This window comes from Urtica dioica, chromosome 11 (genome assembly GCF_054948205.1).
Source record: "Urtica dioica subsp. dioica isolate 48M chromosome 11, U.dioica_male_clone48M_v1_H2, whole genome shotgun sequence".
Taxonomy (NCBI): domain Eukaryota; kingdom Viridiplantae; phylum Streptophyta; class Magnoliopsida; order Rosales; family Urticaceae; genus Urtica; species Urtica dioica.
This window is the reverse complement of record NC_142766.1, coordinates 5,001,481-5,028,516: the sequence shown is the minus strand read 5'-3', so window position 1 is coordinate 5,028,516 and position 27,036 is coordinate 5,001,481. Positions and strand designations below refer to the sequence as shown.

At 36.7% G+C, this 27,036-nt stretch overlaps 3 protein-coding genes across 6 annotated transcripts; all 3 read right to left on the bottom strand.

Moving 5' to 3' along the window:
* Nucleotides 1-7,035: 7,035 nt before the first annotated feature.
* On the bottom strand, nt 7,036-8,756 carry LOC149380812 (putative GPI-anchored protein At3g06035). Its single transcript, XM_089601615.1, has 2 exons — nt 8,585-8,756; nt 7,036-7,847 (listed from the first exon to the last, which is right to left on the bottom strand). The coding sequence occupies exons 1-2, from the start codon at nt 8,664-8,666 to the stop codon at nt 7,351-7,353; spliced, it is 579 nt and encodes a 192-aa protein (XP_089457741.1). The 5' UTR covers nt 8,667-8,756; the 3' UTR covers nt 7,036-7,350.
* A 2,037-nt stretch (nt 8,757-10,793) lies between these two features.
* TTN9 (titan9) lies at nt 10,794-13,750 on the bottom strand. 3 transcript variants are annotated; one of them, XM_089600993.1, is made up of 9 exons: nt 13,568-13,750; nt 13,394-13,441; nt 13,063-13,132; nt 12,692-12,782; nt 12,517-12,572; nt 11,582-11,877; nt 11,476-11,506; nt 11,273-11,386; nt 10,794-11,124 (listed from the first exon to the last, which is right to left on the bottom strand). In XM_089600993.1, the coding sequence occupies exons 2-9, from the start codon at nt 13,439-13,441 to the stop codon at nt 10,934-10,936; spliced, it is 897 nt and encodes a 298-aa protein (XP_089457119.1). In that variant the 5' UTR covers nt 13,568-13,750; the 3' UTR covers nt 10,794-10,933. The 3 variants fall into 3 exon arrangements, with proteins under 3 accessions (XP_089457119.1, XP_089457118.1, XP_089457120.1); XM_089600992.1 differs by having other exon boundaries at nt 13,539-13,749; XM_089600994.1 differs by having other exon boundaries at nt 13,531-13,731.
* Nucleotides 13,751-16,273: 2,523 nt separating this feature from the next.
* On the bottom strand, nt 16,274-22,235 carry ALB1 (ALBINA 1). Of its 2 annotated transcripts, XM_089630743.1 has the most exons (15): nt 21,909-22,233; nt 21,501-21,679; nt 21,230-21,314; nt 20,613-20,929; nt 20,419-20,542; nt 20,113-20,205; nt 19,387-19,482; nt 18,846-18,992; nt 18,510-18,704; nt 18,088-18,243; nt 17,895-18,002; nt 17,603-17,737; nt 16,860-17,021; nt 16,650-16,770; nt 16,274-16,551 (listed from the first exon to the last, which is right to left on the bottom strand). In XM_089630743.1, exons 1-15 carry the CDS (start codon nt 22,185-22,187, stop codon nt 16,466-16,468), a joined length of 2,283 nt encoding a protein of 760 aa, XP_089486869.1. In that variant the 5' UTR covers nt 22,188-22,233; the 3' UTR covers nt 16,274-16,465. The 2 variants fall into 2 exon arrangements, 1 of the variants encoding a protein (XP_089486869.1); XR_016302050.1 differs by lacking the exon at nt 16,274-16,551 and having other exon boundaries at nt 16,649-16,770; nt 16,860-17,092; nt 21,909-22,235.
* Between the last annotated feature and the right edge of the window lie 4,801 nt (nt 22,236-27,036).

The following is a 27,036-nucleotide window of genomic DNA, read 5'->3' as shown; positions in this document are numbered from 1 at the left end:
GGCCTGGCTTCGCTCCGATGAGATTGCGAGGTGCTATATCTTAGCATCTATGAACAATGTGCTACAACAGCAACATCGTGACATTGAGACAACCGCTGACATGCTCTACAATCTCCATGAGTTGTTTGGAGGGCAAGGGCGTCAGGCCAGACAGCAAGCAGTCCGACAGTTTATGAACTGTCGCATGAAGGCTGGGACTCATGTCAGAGACCATATGATGCTGATCATTGGTTATTTTAATGAAATGGAAATCCTAGGATCTAATATTGATGGGGAGACTAAAATATATGTGATCTTGGAAACACTCCCTGAATCTTTTCATACCTTCAAACTGAACTACTCCATGAATAAGCTAGAGTACACTGTTACCGAGCTTATGAAGGAGCTTCACACTGCTGAAGGTCTCACTAAGAGAAAGAGGAACCAAGGAGAGGCACATGATGCTGAGCACAAAGCCTCCACCTCTGGATCTAAGAAGAGACATCACAAGGCCGAGAAGAAGAACTGTCTTGCCTACCTCAAAGCAAAGGAAACAGTAACGTACTTATTACCGAAGCATGCTTAGTAGTTGATAATGTATCAACGTGGATTCTTGACTCCGCTGCTACTAATCATATTTGTTGTTCCTTGACTGGTTTCAAGAAAACCAAAAGTTTAGGGGAAGGTGACTTCTCCTTATGGGGTGATGGGAGCTCGGTGTCAGCAAAGGCCGTGGGATCAGTGATGCTATCTTTTGAAGATAGAACTTTAAATTTAAATAATGTTTATTTTGTTCCTTCATTCGGGAAGAACTTGATATCCGTTGTTTAAAGTTTATTAAGAATGGAATTAGAATTTCTCTTTCCAATAATTCTTTCGTCACTGATGCATGTATGAAGAATGCTCTCTTTTACATTCATCCCACGCAACCTTCGCTTTTAGACACTAAAATAGATAACGATCTAGTTAGGGAACCAAAGAGGATCAAACTTTCTGATTCCTCTGATCTAATAAAATCAACATATCTCTGGCACTTAAGACTTGGTCATATCAGTCTAGGCAGGATTAAGAGACTTGTGAGGGACAGGCTACTCCAAGCCTCTGCAATAGGTTCATTACCTACTTGTGAATCTTGTATAGAAGGAAAAATGACTAAGCGACATTTCTCTGCTAAGGGTAGAAGAGCCACTGAGCTGCTAGAACTCGTACATTCTGATATATGTGGTCCGCTCATTTCACAGGCACGGGGAGGATACGAATACTTCGTTACCTTCACCGATGAATACTCTAGATACGGTTTTGTCTATTTGCTCAAACAAATCCGAGACCTTTGACATATTTAAGGTCTTCCGGGCTTTAGTGGAAAAGCAAACTGGCAAACAGATCAAAACTCTTCGATCCGATTGAGGTGGTGAGTATATGTTTGGAGAGTTCGACGACTTTCTTAAAGAAGAAGGTATTGCTTCTCAACTTACAGCACCTGGCACACCTCAACAAAACGGAGTGTCAGAGAGAAGGAACCGAACTCTAATGGAGATGGTTAGATCAATGATGAGTTACTCATCACTCCTTCTTTGCTTTTGGGGATATGCCCTCGAAACAGCATCTTACATTCTGAACCAAGTTCCGTCTAAAACGGTTCCTGATACTCCTTATGAACGATGGACTGGCCGTAAAGTAAATCTAGCAAGTTGGGGTTGATGTATGAAGATACTTGCCAAAAGAAAAAGAGGAAACAAATTTGCTTCTAGAAGCAATGGGATTTTCGGCCAAGAGAGAAGCACGCAAAAGAGGAAACAAATCCAAGGCCTTAATGGCACTAGGTTGGACGTGCAAATGGGGCGGAGAAGAGGAAATAAGATTTGTTCATGAATATATGATATTCAATAGAAAAGAGGAAACTACCTTTTGAAGGTAATCCTCCTCTTATAAATACCCCACCTCATTCACAATTCACAACACACAGTTTTAGAGATTGAGAGCTTCTCTCTCCAGACTTGTTGGCCGCCCATCTCTCTCTCTTTCTCTCTCTCTCTCTCTCTCTCTCTCTCTCTCTCTCTCTCTCTCTCTCTCTCTCTCTCTCTCTCTCTCTCTCTCTCTCTCTCTCTCTCTCTAACCCTTCTTGTTCTTTTGTTTTGGCACCTAGGTCCTCATAACACCTAGCATTTGTTTTAGCTCTTTGGCTCAAAGACTTGTTCTTGAGTCATCGTGTTTAAAAGTGCCAACACACTAAATCCTAACCACACTCAAAGACTCTAGTGGTAGAAACTTTTGTGGTTACTCACAAGTTCAAGAAGACTGGTGCGAGAGGCGAGCTGCGTGGGGAGACGAACGTTTCAACCTTCCTAAGGCTTCTAAACGTTCAAGCTCCATTCGAGGTTGGTACCGAGTAAAAACTAAATGTAGTTTTAAAATTTTAAATTATATGTTCATGCGCTTTGTCTAGGTTGTAAAAACGTTTTACGTGTTTTAATGAAATTTTTTATATTCTGCCGCTTGCTATAAGCGATAAAACTTTTCTTAACCCTAGATCTATTCCAACAACGAGTACCCCGCTGCGGCGAGATTATATTTTTGAAAATGAGTGCTCTCGGTAACTTTCTCATCGCGGCAAAGTCTATTTCTTACAGCGGAGATATACTTATGTCGCGGCGGAAATAATACTTCGATGCGGCGAGTTCCTATTTTTGAAAAAGGTTTATCTGGATCTAGTCTCGCCGCGGCGTAGTTTACTTCTCGCCGCGGCGATATCTTTCTCCAATGCTTAAATAAGAGTTGTAGAAAATCTCGCAGTGGTGACGTATAATTACCGCCACGGCGAATGACATGAGACTGATGATATAAATTTTCATTTCTTGTCTTTTTCACTTAGAAATATCAAACCTCACTTGAAAAAGTATTTCAAACACCATTTCGACTCATTCTGCGTCGTCCTCGTTTACAATCTCAATTACACATCCAAATCTTGTAAGTTCTTCTTTAACTTGTTCCAAATGTGATTCTCTTGTATAGTTTATTAATAAGAATGGGTAATTTTTCGTATACTTAGGGTTTTTCTATGAAGATGAGAAAGTGGATGTGAGAGGATAGATTAAACGAAATATATCGGAAAGGTGTAGATGAGTTTTGTGATTTCGCTAGAGAGAATAAGGTAGATGTGAAATCTATTTGTTGTCCTTGTATTCATTGGGAAAATCATAGACATTTTTCGATTGATGTCATTCAGACCCATTTGTTTGTATATGGAATAATGATCTCGTATCAAAAATGGTTCTACCATGATGAGGTTTTTCGTTCTACGACAAACGAGGAAATCAACAATGTTGAAGATGATATTGATGATATGTGTGGAATGATGAATGATTTGGAGGACGATTTTGTTGAGCGACCGGAATTGTTTGTGTCCATGATGAATGATGCGGAGACATTATTATATGAAAGGTGTACAAGCTTTTCGAAGTTGTCCTTTTTAGTTACGTTATTCCATTTGAAAGCGTCGAGTGATTTGACAAACACTAGTTACTCTATTGTTGGAAACACTTAAAGAAGCTTTTCCGAAAGACAATAAAGTATCTTTACGTATGTATGAAGCGAATAAGACTTTAGGCACATTAGGCATGAAGTACAAGAAATTCCATGCGTACCCAAATGATTGTTTTTTATATAGACACGAGTATGAAGATCTAGATGAATGTCCGACATGCAAATAGTCAAGGTGAAAGAAGGGTAAAATTCCATGTGATGGGGTTAAAGGAGTTTCAGTCACGGTACGTAAATTTTCATTACTTGATTAGGAAATACATGTAGCCCATATTCATTCTTTATTATTGATGTTTATGAGATGGTTAAAAATGTCAATGAAGTGCTTGGGAAAAGAAAGCGGAGTGCTAGTACTAAAGAGTACATAATCCTTGGACGAATGAATCGATTTTCTACGACCTTCCTTATTAGAAGACACACTACGTTCGGCATTGTTTGGATGTTATGCATATCGAGAAAAATGTTTGCGAATCGTCTATCGGTACGCTACTTGATGATCCAAATAAACCGAAGGACGAAATAAAATCTCGAATTGATCTTAAAGAGATGAATATAAGAAGTATTTTGGATCCCGATGAGAGGGGTGAAAAAAAAATTACCGCCAGCAAAGCACACTCTAGATCAAAAGGAGAAGAAGAAGTTGTGTAACTGGTTTGCTTCTATTAAATTCTCCAATGGTCATTCGTCAAACTATAAGAGGTTCGTAACTTTGAAAGATTTGAGACTTATTGGAATGAAGCTCACGTGTCATGTGTTGCTACAACAAATGTTGCCTCTTGCTTTCCGTGGAATTTTGTCAAAAGATGTGAGATTCGCAATATCCAAGATATGTGTATTCTTCAACTCAATTTGATCGAAGGTCATCGATCCTACTCGTTTAGATTTAATACAGTCAGAATTGGTGAAAACTCTCTAGAAAAGTTCTTCCCACCTTCGTTTTTCGACATCATGGTTCACTTAACCGTCCACTTGGTACGTGAAGTGAAATTATGTGGGCCCGTGTTTTTACGGTGGATGTATCCAATCGAACGTTACATGAAAGTCTTGAAAAGCAACATGAAGAACTACAATAGGCCGAAAGGAAGAATAGTGGAAAATTACATAACAAAAGAGTCTATTGAGTTTTGTTCAGAGTATTTAGCTAAAGCGGACGATATTGGGTTACCCAAGAACACAAATTTTGATTCAAAAGCTTTATCTACAGGTATTTTTTTGTGACACTTTCTTTTTTTTTTTTATCTAAATTATGAGGGTTCTTGTTTATGTATACGAGTGATTTTCTATAGGTACTTATTCTAACGTCAACCGAAAAGAATGGGAGCAAGCCACTCTCCATGTGCTACACAACGTTTTTGAGGTCACGCCATTTGTGGATATTCATTTGAATGAGTTGAGAATGAATAATCTAAAGAAATGTAGAAATGAAAAATGGTTGCAAGAAGAGCACACCGTTTGTTTAATTATTGGCTTGGAAAAAGATTATTTAAAGAATCAGGTACATTCATCTACGTTGAGTAAACTATCTGGCGAGCCTTCCTCGATAGTTACAAGGTACACTGCGCGGTATGTTAATAGTTTTACATTTTACACAAGAAAGAGACAACAAGCATCCCATTCAAAATAGTTGTGTTACATTGTTTGCCGAAGCATTACATGTTTCGTCGGCCAAGGATAAGAATCCAAAACATGATTTTATGAGCTATTACGGATACATTGAAGACATCTGGGAACTTGATTACTACGGGTTGCGAGTCGCATTGCTCTTGTTCAAATACAAATGGTAAGAAAATAATCATGTTAAAGTTGATAATGAAGGAGTTACAATTGTCGAATTTAGATGGATTGGTTACGAGAACGATTCATTTATTTTGGCTTCGCAAGAAAGTCAAGTGTTTTATGTTTCGGATCCAGCCAATCCATAGTTATCGTTAGTGGTTCATATAAAAGCGAGAAATAGTAACGAAGAAGAAGGCGTAGACATGTCTAGCATTCCGCCATTCACATCCGGATTACCGCCTATTGAATAAGAGATGGATGATTTCGATGATGACGATGTTTCTCTTCGTAAGGATATAGATCTTATTTTTGTTTGATTGTGAACATTTGGATAATATATTTTTATTTTGGATTTTATGTTATTCTCATTTGGACAATGTTATTGTCATTTAAAATGTCTCTATAGAATGTATTTTTATTTAAAATGTCTTTTCCAGGAGAGTCGCCGCAGTTTGTTTCTCGCCACGGCGAAGACTATTTATCACCGCGGCAAACTATACACGCCGCGGCGAGAAACCGCTGTCGCCGCAGCGAGAAAATCTTCTCCAAACATAATCGCTCTCGGTAACTTTCTTGCTGCGGCGACGACTATTTCCTGCCAAGGCTAAAGAAACATGCCGCGGCTAGAAAACAACCTCGCCGCGGCGAGATATTGTTTTCCAAAAAATGCTATCTAGATACCAGTCTCGCCGCGACGAAGTAGAAATCTCGCTGCGGCGAGTACCTTCTACGATGCTTAAATAAGAGTCGTAGACTCTTGCCGCAGAAAAGTATAACTCTCGCCGCAGCATGAGTAGCACGCCGAGGCGAGAAATTTACTTCGTCGCGGCAAGACTCTGTTTTCCAAAAAAAAATGCTTTTAGTAACTTTTTCGCCGCGGCGAAGTATGTGTCTCACCGCGGTACGGAGGGTATGCGGCGGCAAGAAACCAACATCGCCGCCGCGAGATAGTATTCAAATGACCATGCTATTCAGATTTAACCTGTTTTTTCCATATTAAACCTGTTTTTTAACTAACAAATTACCATTCAAATAAAAATTCCACAATCAACGAACATTAACATAATGAAATTAAGATAAGTCTCAAACATAGAATCTAGTCTCAAACACACATTAAATGAAAAGTAATAAACGAGTCTTAAACTTAAACACACCAAACGAGTCTTAAACTGAAACTTAATTTCAAAACAAGTCTAAAACTGAAACATAATTAATATTGAGGAGTTGGTGGTGGTGGTGGTGGTTCAGAAAATTCACTCGTCATTTGGTGGTGGTAGTGGTGGTGGTAGTGCCGGATATTGAGGAGGTGCAATATGCAATGGCTACTGTGGTGGTGGTGGGTACGGATAATCGGAGTATTGATGATATGGAGGAAATATAGCACATAATTCTTCTAGTTGATGTCCCACCGAGAGTAGAGATCGTTCAATTGGTTGATGTGGGAGGCGCCATAATCAGCTTGTTGGTGCATGTATTGTTGTGTGTGATAAAACCCGCCAACGAGATAGTGGGAGCAATGAGCAATGTAGTCGATGGTAGGAGGTCGACTACTGGAGGTGCTTGGAAGCGCAATAGGGGCTCATTGAGCGGTGGTTCCTCTTCCCCCTCTTCCTCCTCTTGTGGTTCATCCCTAATCTTGTACCGATCGATAATAGAATTCGTTGTAGAAGGATTTCGCCACGGCTGAAACACACGTCGCCGCGGCGAGGATTCTATAACAGATAGTCTAAGCGTTGTGAGAAATCTAAAATATGTGAAATTTCACAACACTTATAGTAAGCATTGTAGAAACATCAAGCTTCTATAACGCTTAGCCATAAGTGTTGTAGAAACACTCACTTTCTACAACGCTTAACCATAAGAGTTGTAGAAACAACCAATTTCTATAACACTTATTTTAAGGGTTGTAGAATCCTCAGTTTCTACAACACTTAGCCGTGAGCGTTGTAGAAATGGGTTGTAAAATCCAACATTTGTAGTAGTGAACTCTTATATTCAAATTTCAAGTATCCTGTTATAAAAAAAAAAATTAAATATTCCATTATCAACACCCTACTAGAGGAGAGTGAGAAGAAATCCCAAAATTAAAACCACAAGTCCACTAGCCGCCACCACCGCCGGCGCCTCAGAGGAGCAGCTTCCGGCGGGATCGTGGGTGGTAAGAATGACGGCAGTCCAGGTGTACTTAATCCCGACTCCGACGCCGGTGAATTTAGAGGAGTTGAGGAATTTCGCATAGGAGGAGCGAGTGTAGTTGATGAGAAGGCGGCTGATGTTGAGCTTGGTCATGTAGACGGGAAGGATGACGGCGGTGGCTGTGGTGTTGGGCTCCACGTGGCACTTCCTGAGGCGCTTTGGGAAGTTGACCAGCCTGGCCACAGCTCCGGTGGGGTCGCACCCCGAGAACTCCTCCGTGCTGTTCCACATGTAGTATTTGAGATCGCCCGCAACCTCGTCAGCAACGCAAGAGGCCTTCGAGTTCTTTCTGAGCTCCGACAGCTTCAGCGATTTGCGGTACTCGTTGATACCTTTCAGAAGAGCTTCTTCGTCTCCTGTTTCGGAGTATCCATGGTGTTATTGATATATACAACATGTTGCGAACGCCATTAATTATTGTGGTTAAATAATAATTGTAAACAAGTGTGACACTCACATTTCAGCTTCATCAACAAAATTTGTGAGTGTCACACTTGTAATTACGTCAAATAATTAATTTGATGATGATCTTTGCATGAACCAACCACTCTAAGTATTAAAAACTAGGTCATATGAGTCTAATAGATCCTGTTAAAATTCGATTTAAAAACAAAATTCTTTAAAATTTGAAAAAAGAGTTATAAGTGCAAATTTTCAAAATTAAAAAGTGATTACTGATTACAAAATATGTGAAAATAATAGGTGATCCGCCAAAAAAAAAAAAAAAAACTTAAGACGGAGGACCACCCAGATCTCGAGATTTTATTCCGTTGGAGTACGATTAATTAAGAAAAAAAATTATACAAACAGTTAACATATACAAAGTCTAATTACAGTAGAAATGGTAGATAGAAAGCTATCTCATACCGATATAAATTATGGACTATAAATTAATAATGATTAAAAAAAATATTAATCGTGTGTACGTAGTTTAAAACTTTAAACATGTACGTTGGGAGGTTTTGAAAAATTTGGTATATGCCCAATTGTTATAATAAGTGATACAGGCAGAAAATTTTCACCAAGGATACAATCGTGGAATAAAATTAAAATTTGGAATTGGTTTCTAAAGATACTCAGATGAAGTAATTACCATTTGATAGCACTTGATAAGATGATAAGAGTACGGCGAAAGAAAGTACAGAAAGAAACGGGCCAACTCTGCAATAGACCATTGCTAAACTCGAGGTTTTGTTTTACCTATTTTATATTATGAATTTTCAATGTTAAAACGCCGAACTTGCCCACAGATCATATATATGCATCGTATAAAAAGGGAATAAATGGAAAGATCAACTATTCAAGGCTTCCATTTTTTGTGGGCACTCAAATACAATATTCTTTAAATTCTTTGCTTACCAAATTGTTTACTTGTTCACATAGACAATTCCATATACCACATTTCATCAGTACTGTTCAGGAATAATTTTCTCTTAATTATTAATATTTATTTGCTGATGAAAGGTGATTTTCATGAGGAAAAGTGTTCAACATCGTCAACTATGGTGTTGTTTTTATTAAACAGAAATAATTTTATCAGCAGCAAACCGCTCATATGCGACGTGATCCACCTATGTGAGACCGTTGATCACTTATATATTGTCAATATTTTTTGTTAAATAATCTGGAAACATACCGTATGTATTAATTGTGGTAGATAAAAATTAGACAACGATCGAGGATTTTGGGCAATTCGACCCAAGACCGGACAAAGTGATCGCATCCAAGCCGAGTTTGTAAAAACTCTCAAAAACGTTTTTCGTTCGTCGCGTAGGCTTGAGAATTATAAGAAGAAAAAAAAAACTAAAAGGACGCAAAGGCCTTAGGCGCGCGCTCTGACGCTCAACATTAGTCTAATTGCTATGAATGAGGTAAGGTGGTGTTATTCTTTGAGAATATTTGACAGAATCGAGCTTGATTAGAGTGAAAGTAGATACGGAGGGTCCTCAACAGCGTTTTACGACTCTGAAATCGATTGATTGTGTTGAGAGAGAGATGTGTATCTTTTTTTCTCTGAGGAGAGGGGTATTTATAGTGATTAAAGGGTTGAAAGATCCACAAAAGTCGGATTAGGTGAAGGCAAGGCACGCGCAGTAGGCCTAATTTTTGACATGACACGGCGTGCTGGTCGTGGCGCAACGCACCAGATACCAGGCGTGACGCGTCATGAAGCTTTTTGCTCTTTTTTTCATTTTTTCTGGTTTTTCTTCGTGCGCTCATCCTGGATGGACTTTTTAGTCTTTGTAGGTCCGGATCGACCTTCTGTGTGTGCCTCATTTGGGTTTTGACATGGAATTTCTTGTAAGTCACAAGAAATTTAATAATTTTTTAAAACGACCGATAATATTAGCCCCTCAATTCGTTGTTTCAAGGACTTCGAGCGGCGAACTTTCAGGATCTTCTCGGCTGTTTGAGGGAATTTGGCTCTCTCGAGCCTTTTGTCTTTAAGCGCACATTGGTCAATCGTACACGTATACAGAAAATTTATTGAGTTGGGACCAAACAAACGTGTTTTGAATTAGTACTGTTTTGAATTCATTTTTTCCGCAATTAAACACATACAAACGTTTTTCTATATTTTTGTAACGTAACATACTTAATAAATACATATTGATCATGTGCATTTTATAAGCACAAGTATTCTATACACGTGTCAAAATGTTATTGGCATCGTCAATCTTTAGCTATTTTACTTTTTTTTTTAAAAATTACTTCAGTTACTTAATACTTTGGCTATTTTGCAACTCACGTTGGTTTTTTAATGACTTTTGTATATTTGCTTCTTAAAATTATTAGACAGTCAACTATTATTTTCATGTTTAGTAAGTTTTAGAGTAAAGAATATACACACTTCATTTATCTCATTCGATTCCGTTTCTCTCTTACTAATATATATATAAAATAAATTAAATAAAAAAATCATAGATTGTTCCAGTCTATTATTCTTGACAAACTTAATAAGGTTCGATCTGGTCGGCTAGCTTTGTAGGAGTGTCTTGGTCAGACTTTACACTCATTCATCTGTGACATCGAACTCAAATCTAAAACATGCAAATGGATATCAATTTTAATTGTTAAATTCCCTAATCGTAAGAATGACATACATTTTTCTTTTTAAATATGTTTAGGCTAACGAGTAATTTTAAGATATAACTCAACTGTACAGCCCCAAATTGTAAGGATCGCATTTTTTTTAACATATGTTTAGGCTAACGAGCAATTTTTTTTCCCTTAATCTTACAACCTATTCCAGTTTTTTCTTTTGTTTAAACACATCATATAAGAAAATAAAAATAAAAACATTTCAAGTCTTTAAATTAAACTTCATTAGTTACTCACAACATCACATCAATCGATTATCGTTCAAAACACGACCAATTTTTAGTTACATCATTAATGGAACACCAACATATACGTACTTGGGAAAGCAAAGGAGGTAGTACTAAGAGTAGAGCTTCACGACACGAGACACCCTTTCAAAGAAGATAGGGCACATGTTTGTGCTAAACATGATGGCTTCTTTCATCCACTCCGGGGCAACTCTCTCAAACGTTCCCAACGACACTACGTTGTACTGTAATTCTACTTCCTTCCCGTCCTCCTTCTCCAGCCATGTCAAGCTGAATGAATAGCCTGTTAAAACAGAAACCACCGTTTTTTTTTTCAATTCTTAGATTATGGGACCGATGAATGAAATATAAGCAGGTATCACAAAAGAGTTGAACTTGGAATCCAAACTTCTAGGAAGAACCATATTAGTAACGTATGCTAATGGCGTTACCACTCGATGGGTGCTCAGCTGATATGCGTACTCCATTCTGAGTCAGGACAGAAAATTTCATGCCCAACAAATTCTCAATAAGTGCCTGATAGATGCAATTTGTGCCTTCATCGCCTGGAAACTTGCACGTGTACGTCGTCAAATTGTTCAAAATCCCAGAGAAATCACATAGTTTTAGTAGAAATGGAGTAGAAGTTTGGTACCTGATCTGCCAATTGTTGTACAGCATTCTGACTGAAAAGGGTGTCAGAAACAAAATATGTTAAGAACAGCAAGTTTCACTTATTTGCATGATTAGTAAGGTTTTACCTTCTGAACCATCACACCGGTGTCATGGGACACTGTTTGCTTGTGCAAGCCCTTTGCTGATTCTTGTCGGACCTCAACAACTTGAGGACTGTCAAGCTCCGTGATTCCACCAGCTTCAGGCTCAGATAGCTTCCCGCGTTTACTTCTCCTGAGTTCCCCAGTTGAGCTGTCAAACAATCTGCCCGATATCGTTTGGGGAGTGTTTTCTTGTGTCCTTTTATTTCCTTTTCGAATGCTAATAGAACTCTCTTGTTGCAGCTTTTGCAGCCTCTCAACCTCTTCCGAGAGAGCTCTATCTGCCATTAATTTAGCTCTCTCATTACATGAAAGAAATGCGTGAAAAATTAATTTGACTGCTCGGAATAGACTGAGCCAAAAACAAAGAGTTTTAGTTGAATTTCCACGACAGTAGACATGGGTATTGAGATATCTTAAGTTTCACGTGCAAACCTCTTGCATAACTAACAACAAGACTATGTTTGGAACCCAGATTTTACGATGAAAAATGAGAATTTGAAAGACAAAGTGAAGGAAAATCAAATTTCAAGGAAATTTTGTGTGAGAGAGAGAGAATGGAGAGTCACACATGTGGCTGCTAGCATACACGGTCTTGGATTCAAATTTTCCAGGTTCCAAAATACCCTAACAGTGAAATTAATCAGAGTGTGAACTTGCCAAAAAAAAAAAAAGCTGGAAATACAACCGAAAAGATTGATAACAAAATAAACAAAATGAGAGAGATTAAGCCATCCTCGCAAAACAAAACTATGGGAGTCCCCAGAATAGCAAACCAAACAGCCAAAATGACACAGTTGAGGTTCCATTGAACATTTCCTACCATAGACTCGTGCCTCAATTTTTTATGCAAAGCAAGATAATTATACAGTTACAAATTGAACAATTATTGTACCAAAGCTAAATTTGTTTTTACTTACTCCTTTGGCTCTCTTCAATCCATAGCTTCTGATACTCAGAACACTCCTTGGAGACTCTGCATTCAACTCAGCCAATGTCTTGAATTTTCCAAAAGAAGTTTGATAGCATAATAGTATATACTATTATCTATGAAGGGAAAAAAATAAGTAACCTACAAAAAGCAAGATTTCACACCTTGCAGAAGCAAGTTCACTTCTTAAGTCATTAACCTGAGACATCAGTTTCTCTTTATCACTCTTGAAATACTGTATTAATTCCTCAGCCGCTGCAAATTAGTGAGATATTAGCCGAACATTAAGAGTATACGACGGCGCAACTTTAGAAACATGTATAAGCTGCAATTTAATACGTCAACCAGTATCTTGTTGCTAAAAGAAAGTCTTATCATGAGTACTAGTGATGGGTACATAAACAAAATGATGCAACTTTAGAGACACAACTTCAAGACAAAGCAACATACTGAAGAAAAAAAAAATGACTCAACACTACACTACAAAGCATGGTTACAAGCTACAGAAATGATGAAATTTTGAAGACACACATACCAGAAACATATTTGACAAATTTCACCTCTTGGTCTTTATTGAGTTGATCCATTTCAGTCATCCGTTTCGTCTGGAAAAGTGAAAAGAAAATCATTTCATAAACTAAATGAACTAGCAAGCCAAACATACAAGTAAAAAATTCCAACGATAATTTATTTGTAACCCTGAAAATAAAAACCTAGAATCGTCCAACTCGCAAACGAATCTATCTAATTCGAAATCATGAGTTAACTACACAGCAACAATACTGATATCCTAAATTTAACTTGCACAAATAAAATAAAAGAAGAAGATAAAATGCAATTTGTAAGCGACGAAGTACACGACATACCTTAATAACATTGTATTTATCGTAGAGCTTCGAATAAAGAGCCTCCATCTGCAAGAGAAAGAAACAAAATGTTTGAAATAGATAATCAGCGCGAGATTCGATTTGTATAGTCATGGAAAAAATTGAAAGACACAAACCCTAGAACCTGGGAGGATTGGGGGAAAATGCAACAACGGTAAGCGAAGGTGTTCAAGTGGCCGCAAAATGAAAAGGGGAGAAAGACAGCGAGCGAAGAAGGCGGGAAAACTGGAGTTTCGTAAATTTTCCAAAACAGAGACTCGGTGTGGGTTTGGGAGTGTGAAGATTCTTCTTTTTTTATATTTAGTATTTAATTCAATCTGAGTTGAAACGACTCGGTAAACAAGTCGTTGTTGCTAACAGCATAAAAAAAATAATAAAAAAAAAGAAGGCCCGTCTAAAACGTCGACGTTTAGTATTTAGTTCAGCTGTTTAAATTTTTTTTTTTTTTTTTTTTTTTATAAATGACTCTTCAAATGATATATTGATATTTAATACATGTCAAAGGCTTATATTACAAAAATAGTGCAAAGAAAATTTAAAAATGTCTAGAAGAAGAAGATAAAAAGTGGATCACAAACATTGATGAATACAATAAAATAACATATGACTTATCCATCTATTCATATTACCATCTATTCTTCTCATAATATTGTCTCGGTCGAATATTAAAAAGAAATATATACTTAACTTAAAAGACCATATGACCTTTGAACTCAGTCAAAAACTAATTTCCTTAAACATATCTAGCTCGGAAAAATATATAAGCATAAAATAATTAACTCGAATCAAAACATATCTTATAAAATATTGTATACTTAGTACTTGATATTATTTAAGAAAATAACTATATATAAGTGTCTAAACTTATATTGTAAAGCATTTCCTTAAACTTATCCTTAGTATTTCGGGTTCGATCGAATAAAACTTTTAGCCTTCAGAACTTTAATGAACCGAGCATTTGGGCTCGTTTTTTAAAACATAATGGGTTATATATATAAAAACGTAACTCTGAAAATGTCTCAAAATGGAACCCGAGGAAAATATCTTATAATACATACTTAAAAGAATTCATACTTAGCCCGGCATATGGTTGGTGTTAAAGAATTCATCTTATGTGTTAGGATACCAGCCTTCGAACCCCTGTCGATTTACCAGCCTTCGAACCCCTGTCGATCACGCTTGAGATGAGACCGACCAAGCGTAATACTTCCTCTTTAATCTCTCTCTCTCTCTCTCTCTCTCATGCATAAGAGATAACCAGGAGAGAAAGTAAGTCGGTTAAAGAAAAAAGAAATAAGGGTTTCCGAATTGCAAAATAATCCCTCCTTGTTTTGCTACTAACTCCTTCCTATTATTTTCTCTGGATTTCCTTCACAAAAGACTTTTAAATGTTGCAATTTAATTATTCTTAACTTAAAACAACATATTTCCATTCCCAAAACATAGAAAATATAACTAGAAAATTAATTTAAATATTTTTTTCGTTAAATTCCATTCACTTATAATTTATTTATGGTCATTTGGAATTTATTTTCGCTTTCCTGACCTTTCATAATTTGTCGAGAAATTACTAAAACCCTCGTTCGATTTCTTAACTTACTCGAGACAAACTCGAGACTTCTCGAAATAATTCCAAAACCTTTTAATGACCTTAAATAATCTTAAATTTCCATTTCCGGTTTGTTGTCATCCTTTCGAGAAACTTCTTTTTGCAATATTTAAAGATTCTTTCTAATAAACCTCGTTCATTGTCCTTGAACGTTTCTCCATTACCAGGCTCGTGAAAATCCATACCTTACACCAACCCTTTGCATCTGGCTTGTACTCTGATCTGGTTGTTGGTTAAGTACTGAAACTCTCTAACTTCTTTAATGAAAACATCTCTTCGAAGATGATCAATCAATGGAAATTTCATACAGATTTTCAGCTTGACGTCGTCACGTGTTGATTGAGGGTTGTATCCTTGTGCACTGCTCCTCCTCACCACTACACAGACTATCGAGGTCACTCTCATACCGTACTCCATCCGACTCGTCGTCACCAGCAAGACCTTCGTTGCAGATTTCATTGACCACAAACCACCACTTGTTTGGTTCAGCTGAGTTTGGCTCCTCGTTTGTCTCCTCGTCTTCACGATAGTCTTCTTCCTCTAGCTCGAATTCAGCGCCATCATCACTTGGTTCATGCTCATCCATTTTCGATTTTGGGATTTATGGTTTGGTGTTTTGGGGTTTCCATTTGTTTGTATCGTGTATATGTGTTTTTTCTTTTGTTCCGATAAATGAGAGTTTTATTTTGTTCTGATTTAAATGACATGTTTAATTGATTTTAATGTTTCAATATCTATTAATTATATGTTTTGAATGATTTAGTAAATTAGTTATCAAATTAAATAAAAATCCTGACCATTCAAAATATCACTAACGCCAACGCCATAAGTAGTAACGACAAAACAAAATGTTAACATTAGTGATTTTTCGCCAACTTTTTAACGTTGCGTATTCAAGTGCACCACATGAAAAAAATCAAGTATTTTGCCATTAATAACTCTATTCTAAATAATATTCTATTCTAAATAATATTGAAGGCGAAAACTAAAAGTATAAGGCATTATGTCCCAATTGTGGTTCAATTGTCAAATGAGCTATTTTTTATTTTTAAGGAATTGTCAAATGAACTAGTTTTTTTTTTTTTTTTTTTTTTTTTTTTTCTTAAGTCAAATGAACTAGTTACCCGTTTGAAATGCGCATTTATGATCACTTCTAGACCATTGTTTCCGTTTTCTATTTTATTTCCACAAATATTCAGTGAGATTGAGCTTGGATTTGTCAATCCATTATACTTGGTGATATGGCTATATGAGAGCCAGAAACAAATATAGTGAAATTTTCACTCATGAACGATGTAATACACTGGAGCCGGTAAATGAGGGAGTATCTTCTTGTAGATGCCAAAACTTAGATGTAACATCTCGTTGTAGAGCTATAAATTCAAGCCATATCTCTAATTGGATTAGCATTAAAAAAAATTATTTGGTGAGGTGGTGATGATTTATGAACTTTTCAACGCTGACAAAGCATCCTTTGTCGCTGCCGAGATTACGGCGTCCGAGGCATTGGGCAAGTAATAGTATTTTCCTGCAAGAGAAAAAAAAGTGTGTAGTGAGACTGGAAATTACTCTGCAAAAATGGTTGATTGAAGATTAAGGGAACAAAATTTAAAAAAAAAAAAAAACCTTGAGCTACTCTGGCAATCTCCTTTGCAAATCCAGTTGAGACAAACTTATTTTCGGTGTCGATGACAAGGAGAGACATTCCCGCTTTATATATCTTACCCGCCACTTCAAGAATCTCGTCCTTCAATCGAAATCAAGCACAAGCAAAATGAACATCAATTTAGTTTCACGAGCTTAGAAAAATCTTTTGCATTTCCGGCTTTTCTTTACCTTCAATTCTTGGGCTGAAGGCCTTGGCAAATCAGCGGCGGCGGCGGCTTCAGGGTCTGTGGATCGTTTAAGGGAAATGTTTGCTCGTCCATCGGTCAGCACAACAATCATTACACGCCCAACATCGCCGCTCTTCTCTGCATTCAATCCAACCCTCACAGCCTGTGGTGTCGAATCTCCCCCGAAAGGATTACAATCAGAAGTTGAGAATTTCCCATATTTGAACCAGCGCGCTACCATTAATTGTCCAATTATTTAGAAAATGAAAGATTTCAATTATACACCCTCAGTTTTGAGGTAATGCCATATAATCTACATCTCTCCATTCTTACAAAATCATCAGTCAACAATTATTTTTATTATGTATTTGTTTGAAAATTTTAAAAATATCAAAATAACCTTACTGTTGAACTGTGAATATGTACAAATAAAAATTCAAAACCAATGTATGATTTTGTAAGAATGTGTAAACATAAAAGATTTTTATATAGCAAACTGATTAACTGGACGTAGAGTGTCAAATAGAGGAGATGATTACGACAACGCGTAAAATTTGGGGATATATAATTGATATACTCCCTTTCGAAAACGGCTTTTGACACATACATGAGAGATTTAGGCTCAAGATATTTCGAAACGTGTTATATTTCAGTATTGTTAGCATCCAGCTTTGAAGTCAAAGGTAAAAAGGACATGTAAACATTCCTGCCTCGTCGCTTAACATCAAACATATTTATACTTACAGTTGTGAGACCGTGAGCCAAGGGTGAACCTCCACCACATGGAAGTCTCTCAAGACGCTTTCTTGCCATTGCAATTGATCTCGATGGAGGGAGAAGAACTTCTGCGCAGTCTCCACGAAAAGGGATAATGGAAACCTGGTTTGTAAGAAAAAAAAAAAAACAACACATTGAGGATGGTATTATTGTTTTTAATTCCCCAAAAAAGAAGAAACTTGGAAAGATATACCTAGAAAACATATTAGGGAAATTCTCGTATAATTTTATTATGACGGAAAAATATTTTTGAGCTCACTTGATCTCTGCTCGTGTAACTTTCTGCGAGTAATTTTAGAGCAGCACCTTTAGCATTCTGCATCCTGTTAAGTGCCATACTTCCACTTGCATCAACTACAAATATAACCTGCAATGAACAATCGTTACAGATAGAAGATCACAAAGGTTGAGTCCAAAGCACATGGGCTTTGGAAGGAAACGGGTTTTGATACCAGTGCTCCTGCTTTTCGTGCCATTCTCTTTGCTCGCATATCAGTTTTCTCCACAAAAACTTTTCTAATCTTGAGAGTGTCCTTTTCCCTGCGCAATTTTTGATACGGTGCAGCTGCTCTAAGGGTGGCATCCACGGCCAACCTCTTTACAGGTCCCTGTTCGAGATAATAGTTTACGAGAAAATCAAACAAATCATAAATATTGACAGTTTAATATTTCTCGTGACATGATTTTATAGGATATTATGTAATCTAAGACATGCATTTACGTAATGTTTATATTTTGGGTATCATTCAAATTCTACTAAAAAAATCAATTTGAATAATATGTTTATGTTTTTTCAATTTCAAATTTTATTATACTTTTTTGTGTCGTTTTCTTTTGCGGATAACAGCTGGGATGAAGAACGATTAGTACTAACCTTAGGAAGCATTGGCTTTATGTATCTCCCTCTGTCTTCTGAAAATATAACATTCTTTGCTCTTCCAGCCTTACCCCGCCGCCTCTGAGCTTGTTGCGCAAAGAGAAGAAGTTTCTCATCCACCAAGCCTCCTTCTGCATCAAATATGAACTCTTCCGGTATTTGCGGTTGTTCATTTTCTTCGTCGTTTTCATCCTGGTTAAACGAGGGAACATTTTTCCATTGGTGAATCTAGAAGAGAATGCTTTGATATTGAAAATAACAAATGTAGTTGTCTGATTGCATATAGCCCCTTATTAGGAAAATAAAATCTAATGTGTAAATATTAACATGTACCTCATCTTCATCTTCTTCCTCCTCCTCCTCTTTGTCCTCTTCCCCGGATTCTTGATTTTGTGGAGGTGGCGGTGGTGGAGGCTCCTGATTTTGCTGATCAGGCGGTTTATCACTGAGGACTGACCGAGGGAGAATGACAAGTTCTACCTGTTGTATATTAGATGTTAGAACAAAAGCGATGTGCCATGATGTAAATGAATGACAAAATAGCTTCTGATTTGGTAAATCTATTCCTTAATATGATCTGAATCTGCATTTAAATCTTCGAATATTTTCTTCACAGTACATAATTCTTTTCTTCAGTGCTCGTTACATGGACTGCATCGAAAAGAAACCAAATTCAGTGATTCGTGTACACGTTTATTATAATAGTAAAATGATTTACAGAGCATTTGACATACTACTAGTATTCTTGCTTGAACACTGACGCGCCAGTTTTTAAAAGTAATTTCTGATGAATTGCAGAGGATAACTAATGAGAAGCAGATAATGCGGAAAAACAAAAAACAAAAAACAAAAAACTTTCACAAGAATCCTTAACAGCTTTTTTGAGGTCATCAACGCCAACTTTCTCACGTCCTTCAAAAGCAGCTAAGCATTTTGCAACCCGGGCAGCATATAGCTCTGCCCTGTGTCCCTGCAATTGCGATATATGTTTAGCTAAAATGTAAATGCACTTAAAGCAGCAGGACTGATATCAATGGGAGAAAAATGTTGAAATACGTGAACCTTAAATGTTGAGATTATGTGAAATTATTCTCCACTACTATAGATCTTGGATGTTGTTACTGGAGTTAACCTTAAATCATAAATTGATCACGGTAGCTAACTTTCTAGCGGAATGGTAATAGAGGCAATTGACACTAATTACTTAAATACTGTGGGGTTTCTGGTAAGAGTTTTCCAGACTAAAGGACTCAATTTTTATTTTTTCGCCTGAACTAGAAGCATAGCACATAATGAGATTGCATTTCAAGATAGTAAACTGATGAGGCGTGAGCATCAACCAGTATGGGTATCAACAAAATTAACACTCTCGTTCGGTTTTCAATAGATAGCTGTGATCTCTTGCCAGAGTTAAATGCAGAATACAAGTTTGGGTAACAGGTGCCAAGTTAATTTTGGACTCAGAGGTATGGCTCTGTAATCAAGCTCATATGACAGCAAAAAATGGTAAATAATCCAATGAGGCCTGATTTAACAATTTGATTTAATCATCTTCGCTTTAAAAAAAAATTGTAAACAAGAACAAGTTAATAGTACGAACCTGGCAGCCACCTCGAAGGGCCTCTATCACCAGATATTTTAATTGCTCTCGGGTAATCGTAACGTCTTTTAGATACTCCCTTGCCAAAATGATCTGCCATAAGAAAAAGAAAAGAAAAAAGAGAAAATTTGATGAATCATATTACAGTACTTACCAATGTAGACCTGATAGTTAACCTAGTCTAGAAGTTGCCTAACAGTTCGATCTAAAATCTATCATCTAGACTGGTTATGCTTTTAAGTTTGCATACCATATGTTGGGTGAAATCTGGCCAACAAACAAACCACTTAACTACGAAATGCTTACCTGTGTTTTTGCAGAGTCAGTCTCTTCCTCGACCATCCTATAAACCTCTTTACTCTGCTCCAGAAACTTTGTCGCGACTCCAACAGCTGCAACACGATCGTCAAAGCTCATTGAAAGATCTGCACTGCAGAAGAAGCGTGACTTTAGCCGAAAGCAAAGTGTTTAGAACGTGAAGAAGACATTTCTTTATGTACCTTAAATTGATAGCGATCCGATCCAGCAAGTGCTCACGTACGGCACCCTCTTCCGGGTTATAAGTGGCAATCAAGAGTGGCTTGCACGGGTGTTTAAAGCTGATTCCTTCTCTTTCCACACTATTAACTCCTTCGGTCAAAACGTTAAGAAGCAAATTACTGATACCCTCGTCCAAAAGATTGATCTCGTCAACGTATAGAACACCTCTGTGAGCTTCTGCAAGCAGTCCCGGTTGGAATATAGTTGTTCCTGCTTTCACAGACTCTTCCACATCGACAGATCCGAGGAGTCTGTCCTCGGTTACTCCAAGTGGGATCTAGAGCACAATCGAAACAGGTTATACAAGGAAAATGTTAAGGCTTCGGTAATCAGAATTGTGAATATGGATCTTCAGGAGCTCCAGGTAGTTTAAGAGACCAGCGACTCTCCTAATACAATACCAATCTAAATGCATACCCTTTTCTAACAATTATCTTATATTTATAGACTAATACAACTTCAAATTATACTATATTAACCCCTAAATTATTATTATAGCATCCTACATTTCGCTTAATATCTAAAATCCTAACAGAAACAGATCAAGCAAACAAGACTTCACGTGTAGTTACACTACCTGAACAAAAGGTGACCTGACAACTTCAGTCTTAATGTTGCCAGAGGAATCATACTCTATGGAATCAGCAAGGCCATCTTCCCACCTTGAGAATTGCAACGAACGATCCCATGATCATTATCTTGATAAGAAAAAGGTAACTTCCAAAAAAAATGTTTTAGAAGGAAGTGAAATAAAAGCCAAAATGACGAACTACTCTCAAAACCTCATCTACATGCTAGGAATAACAATATTCCAGCATTGAACATCTTTAATTATATTATTTCCTTACTCTTCGGGGCAGGTTGGGTCTGCGTTTGATGAAGAACCGGAAACCACTTCAATGGGCGGCAAAATCGCATGTAGCCCTCGAGCCATCACTGTCTTGGCTGTGCCTCGCTTTCCAGAGATAGCAATCCCTCCGATTTCACGGTCAATGGCTCCGAGCAAAAGAGCTGTTTTTATAGCATCCTACAAAAAGGAAAGGGGATGCTCTTACTAGGTGCACAATGTGGTTAAGGTTAGAAACCCACAAGTAATCTATAGCTTCCAACTTTCCAAAATATGTAGAATATATAACTAATTCAACTGTTCCTGGAGATTCAAAATATGCGAATTGAGGTCCAATACGCAAATGTAATCAAGCAAGCCAAAAACAGCAAAAGCACAGAAAAGAAAGAGAAAAAGGAAAGAGCGGTACTTGACCAACAACAGCAGCGAGAGGGAAGTACTGCCTTCCATAAGAATTGCGTTCGAGACTCTTCTCCGGCGCCGAAACGGCACCGTTTTCTGATTCCACGACAGCATTGGCCGCGGAAGCTCGCACTGTGAGGCCTCGACCGCGAAGGCGTTTGGAGCTCGAAGAAGCGGAGAAAGATGGCGGGAAGAGAAGAGCGCTGCGCTGCGAATTGAGAGACGGGAGTAAGGTAAGGGAAGAGGAGGGCGTTGATGGCGGTGCGTGTAAGAAGAAGATCGCCATGGAAATGGCAAAGAAGAAGGTTCGGTTTTGTGTGGGAGAGGGTGTGAGTCCTTATCTGTTAAATGACAGTTTTATTGGGTCCCACGGAAATCGACGAGTGGATTATCGACTTCACTAGCCCTGTCATTTATGGGGCATGTCATTTTACTTTTACTTATCCACTCTACCTCATCAAGTGAAAGTTATCAATTTGGTGGACTTATTTTCAAACTCTCAACTCGAAATTAGTCCCGTATTAGAACATTTTAAACCAATTTAAGTATATACAGGGTTATCCTAATAAATTTAGTCTTCGAATAAAAAAAATCTAATAAATCATATATATTTTTCAAAAAAAATATATTTAACACTTGTGTAATATCAAATTCTTGACTTCGTGAGGTAAGATTATTTTCAATTTCTCTCTAGAGAGAATAGAATAAAGAAACGGTGCTTCTCGTGTATACATATTTGATACAACTAGTCAATTTTCTATCTCCTTTTAAATATCTAGCTCAAGTTTCATTTTATTAGAGGTATTCTACATTAATCAGTTACTTGATTAATATATTCTAATATGAGAAGTAAATAAATAGTAGTTATGATTTGAATATTTTATTTTTTAAGTATCTTGAAGATAATTGATTTTTTTTATTCATAGAATAAGTATCTCATATTAAATAGAATAAGATCATCAAGTAAGTGCATATTCTATTTGAGGTAAGCTAGAAAACTATAAATAATGGGCTTAGGCTAAGGCAAAAATCGTCCAACATTGCACAATTCCTCTCTTGGAATTCGGCAGTCCCCTCCCCTAGGTGTGGACGTTTTTTTCTCTCCCCCGGAGTTGAGAAATTCTTTTATACCACTTCCCAAAGAAAGAAAGAATTATTTCGACACTTGTTGGAATAGCTGATGAGTAAAGAGTTGGCTCACACCTGGGTCTCTATCCTTTCAGAGATTACATTTTGGAAGATTACGGTATCGATCAGCCCGAGCAGCCGAGGAATCGACAATCCAAGAATGAGGAGCAGCCCAGGAATCCGAGAATTAAGGATATCTAAAACCTAGGAGCGTGGAGGATCTGTAGCTGAGCCGAAAGGTATGTCACTGAAATCCTCTTACGGTATTGTGGTGATTATGTTTGCTCAAATATTAAATTTGTTGTTATTGAATTATTTTGAATATCCTGGTAATTAATGTTTACGTAATATTAGCGATTGTTAGCATTTTCTTCTATTCCGCATTTGTAAACATATTGTATGGTTAAGAGATTGGTTACCTAATAAGAAGTATTGAAACGATCGTTCGTGTTCAATATATGAGAACCGTAATTAACCCTTTTATGGAAGTAATTTACCCAACAATTGGTATTGGAGTGATTGTTCATGTCCGATACCAACTTTATTTCCCAACAAAAGTGTCTTCGTTGGAATTGACAAGCCGACGAGTCTCTCGAACTCTGTTTCAATTGTTCTTCCTACTTCATTTATTTTCAATGTTAGGTGCTAGAATCATTATTGAACATTGTTGTTATTAAATATGAATTTCGTTTTCATCTCAATGTTTGTTTTATTGCTTTCTATTATTGTTTTGTGTTTGATGATGATCATGAACTCCATTAGAAGCTACTTTCTTTGGGGTCGCGATGTAACCGAGATGGATAATGGTTAGAAGGTTCGTTAGGGTTAGATGCTTATTGTTTTATTCGTTATTATGGCCGGATTGCTTGATATGTATTGTTCTTAATTATTTCTAGTGCTTGATCACCATTAGAATTGTTATCTATGGTTGTTTGCTCCCCGAGACAGTATAGTATCATGCAAATAATTATGTCTTCATTGTTGACATAGGTTAGATAAAAGCTCTAGGCGATTGTGTAGTCGTTTGAACTCTTAGTCATATTGTGTGTAATTGTTTTAATAGAATTATAGGCTGAGAGGATAACAATCCGTCAATTTCATAAGTTTACTAGAACATGCGAGAGAGGCTAGTGAACAATTATGATAAAGTGATATTAGCATTCATAGGAGTAGATTTTGTTGTTCGACCCCGGAACTCTGTCCTAGTTAGTTCCAGTGAAATCGTGAACATTGCTTCTTCTTTAGTGAAAACTCGTGATTACTCTTTGTTTTTATTTTAATTAGTTTTTTTAATCGTTTAAAACCACCTCATGTTTACTTTAGAATCAATTCACAATAAGTTAGCTTAAATCGTTAATTATTCTAATCATCGTGGGATCGAAACTCGTACTTCCATAAACTATATTACTTGGGCGACACATACGCTTGCGTGTGTGAAATTTATCGCAACATTTATCAGATTAGAAATAAAAATGAGGAATTAAATTACCGTTAAATATGGACCGTTGATTGTAGATAGGTTGTAACGGTGCAACTGAAAGTAAACAACATGTATTTTAGCCATTGGAAAAAAAGATTAAATATTTAAGTATATCCAGTCAAAAATATTATATATTTATGCTACCATTTTCTCCTAATGCTAATATATATATCTTAGTAAATATGTGGTGACATATAAACGTAATTATTGCTATAACGTAAATCACGAGGATATGAGACTTTCAAAGCAACTGTTCTAAACCTTAACTTTTTTTTTAATAATTGGTAAACTGTGGTATTATTTTATTTATATTCTTGTTAGAATGTGAACATAATATTGGGTAGTTATTATAGAATGTGAACGTAATATTGGGTAGTTATTAGAATAGAATATTATGTATTTATTGTAATTCATTTCTTTCTTTTACGTTTCTTGTCTAAACTTGTATAAATACCCATTACGTGAATGAGAACAATACAACCTTTTCTCTCCAAAACCTCTCTGATTACAATTCTAATTAGGCCACTTGAAATGTTTAGATTTCAATTTAGGCAATCTTTATAAATATTTTTTTTAAAAGCTATAAAAGTTTGCGTGATATTTAATATGAAATAGTGATTGTCTATATTACCCTTTGTTACAAAATCATGCAAAATTATTCCATAATCTACGTTTCGAAACTTTTTTAAAGAAAAAATATTTTCAAATTTGAAATAAATAATATTCAGCATTTGAATTTAGATCCCAAAATTTTAAAAAGCAGATATATTATTGTATGTCTCCCCCAAGTCAATAAATGTGACTATTGTTTCTATTTACAAACCTTAGCAAATCTCATTTGCAGTTTCTTTTTCTTTTTTTGGTTCTTTGAAGAAAAAAAATAGAGTGGTGGAAAAAAAAATATAAGTAGCACACGAAGATCATAGAAGTAAAGACCTAATTCAATGAAAAAAATGGTTGTGCAAGAAGGTATATACTTTTTTATGTTTGATTTTTCTATTTCAATAGAGACTACAATGGATTATGTGATATGCAATTACGTCATATCCCCAAAACTTCTAATGAAAACATCGCTCTTGCTAGCGTCTTGCCGTTTCCAACATACAATCCGACGCTGTTTCGTAGAATCAGACGACGTCGTTTTCGCCGCTGAACCACCGCGTTCTGACAATGTCGACGCCTTCGTCCTCCGGTCTCAGGCTCTGCATAACCGGAACAAAATCCTCCAAGGTTTGGTTTTTTCATTTATTTTTGGATTGGGAATATGATTCTATGTTTTACAAAATTTCGTTAGTTTTTGTTAATAATATTTAATTATTGTTAATATACAGCCGTGTTTTGACGTCTATATGATTTTTTCTAGTTTAATTTTGCTATTAATAATCGTTAAGAGATTTTGATAGCAATAATACCATTTTCTTGGCATTACAAAAAATTAACAAAAACCCAAATATTGACACATCTTATACCAAAGTTAGGTGAGAGAAATAAATTCTTCCTCAACTACCCTCAACAACTTTATTTAGTATTTTTTTTTCATTTGTTTTTTTTTTCTTTCTTTTCTCTTTGTTTTTCTCTTTCACACGGTTTTTTATATTCTTTTCTATTTTAGTTTTCACACCTCTTTTCCCTTCTCAGATCCGATTTTGTGAAGCTCGCCGGAATCCGATCATGAAGCTCGCAAAGATAGCTCCTCGTTCCTCTCGTATCAGCTTACCGTCGTTGTAGCTCCTTTGTCCCTCAAAGTTTCAGGTTTAACTGTTAAACCTAATTTGAGTTGAAGCCCAAACTTTGCGCTGCTCATCGTCTTCTTTGTTGGTCATCGTCTAAGTGTGGGTCAGAGATCCAAAAAATTTAATAGCAGTGGGTTAGTTCGTCTTTTTAACTAATTTTGTTCCATTTTTGTGATTTCACTCATCGTCTTCTTCATTGATTCTCGCATGTATTTCGTGCCAGATGTGTCACAAAATCTGTGTATTTCGTGATAAATCTGTCACGAAATAAAAAAATTTCAATACTTATATCTAATGTGGCCAATCGTATACAGGGATGAAAAAAATACATTTTGTGACACATATGTAATGAAATAACAGTTTTTTAAGACCCTTATCTAACTGCCCAATCGTATACAGGGATGGTTGAAATATGTCTATATGCTAAGCGTAGTTGTTAGTGGGTACAACCAGGCGTATACCAAGAGGGTGGTACTCTTATACTTTTATTGCTTACCAACTTGAATTACTCAAGCTTGATGCAAACACCTTGTACACTTGGTTGAACCTGACCCCTACAACGCATTCAATCTTCGTCAAACACGAACCTGACGGGCTTATACCGCCAACCATAGAAGACAATGAAAGCTTGCGATGTTATACGGATATGAGGAAGAACGAACTAGAGATTTTGTCTCCGCTCGAGTATAGGCGGCGACGACTCTGCTTCCTTTCTCTTGAGAGATGGCGGGGATTTTGGGTCACTTTTCCAAGCCGACCCAGGGCTTTGTCGAACTTCCTTTGGCGCAAAAGCT

Bases quoted from the DNA above. Each gene is read 5' to 3' on its own strand.
- TTN9 (XM_089600993.1), bottom strand. From the start codon at position 13,441: ATGGAGGCTCTTTATTCGAAGCTCTACGATAAATACAATGTTATTAAG. The intron at 12,573-12,691 runs GTGTGAAATCTT...AGTTGAATGCAG, and splicing joins AGTGAACTTGCTTCTGCAAG to AGTCTCCAAGGAGTGTTCTG. The intron at 11,507-11,581 runs GTAAAACCTTAC...CACCCTTTTCAG, and splicing joins CCGGTGTGATGGTTCAGAAG to TCAGAATGCTGTACAACAAT.
- ALB1 (XM_089630743.1), bottom strand. From the start codon at position 22,187: ATGGCGATCTTCTTCTTACACGCACCGCCATCAACGCCCTCCTCTTCC. The intron at 18,705-18,845 runs GTACATGTTAAT...TCGTTTAACCAG, and splicing joins AGGAAGAAGATGAAGATGAG to GATGAAAACGACGAAGAAAA. The intron at 17,022-17,602 runs GTAAGTATAAAT...TCGACACCACAG, and splicing joins TGGCTCACGGTCTCACAACT to GCTGTGAGGGTTGGATTGAA.
- LOC149380812 (XM_089601615.1), bottom strand. From the start codon at position 8,666: ATGGTCTATTGCAGAGTTGGCCCGTTTCTTTCTGTACTTTCTTTCGCC. The intron at 7,848-8,584 runs GTAATTACTTCA...ACTCCGAAACAG, and splicing joins TTATCAAGTGCTATCAAATG to GAGACGAAGAAGCTCTTCTG.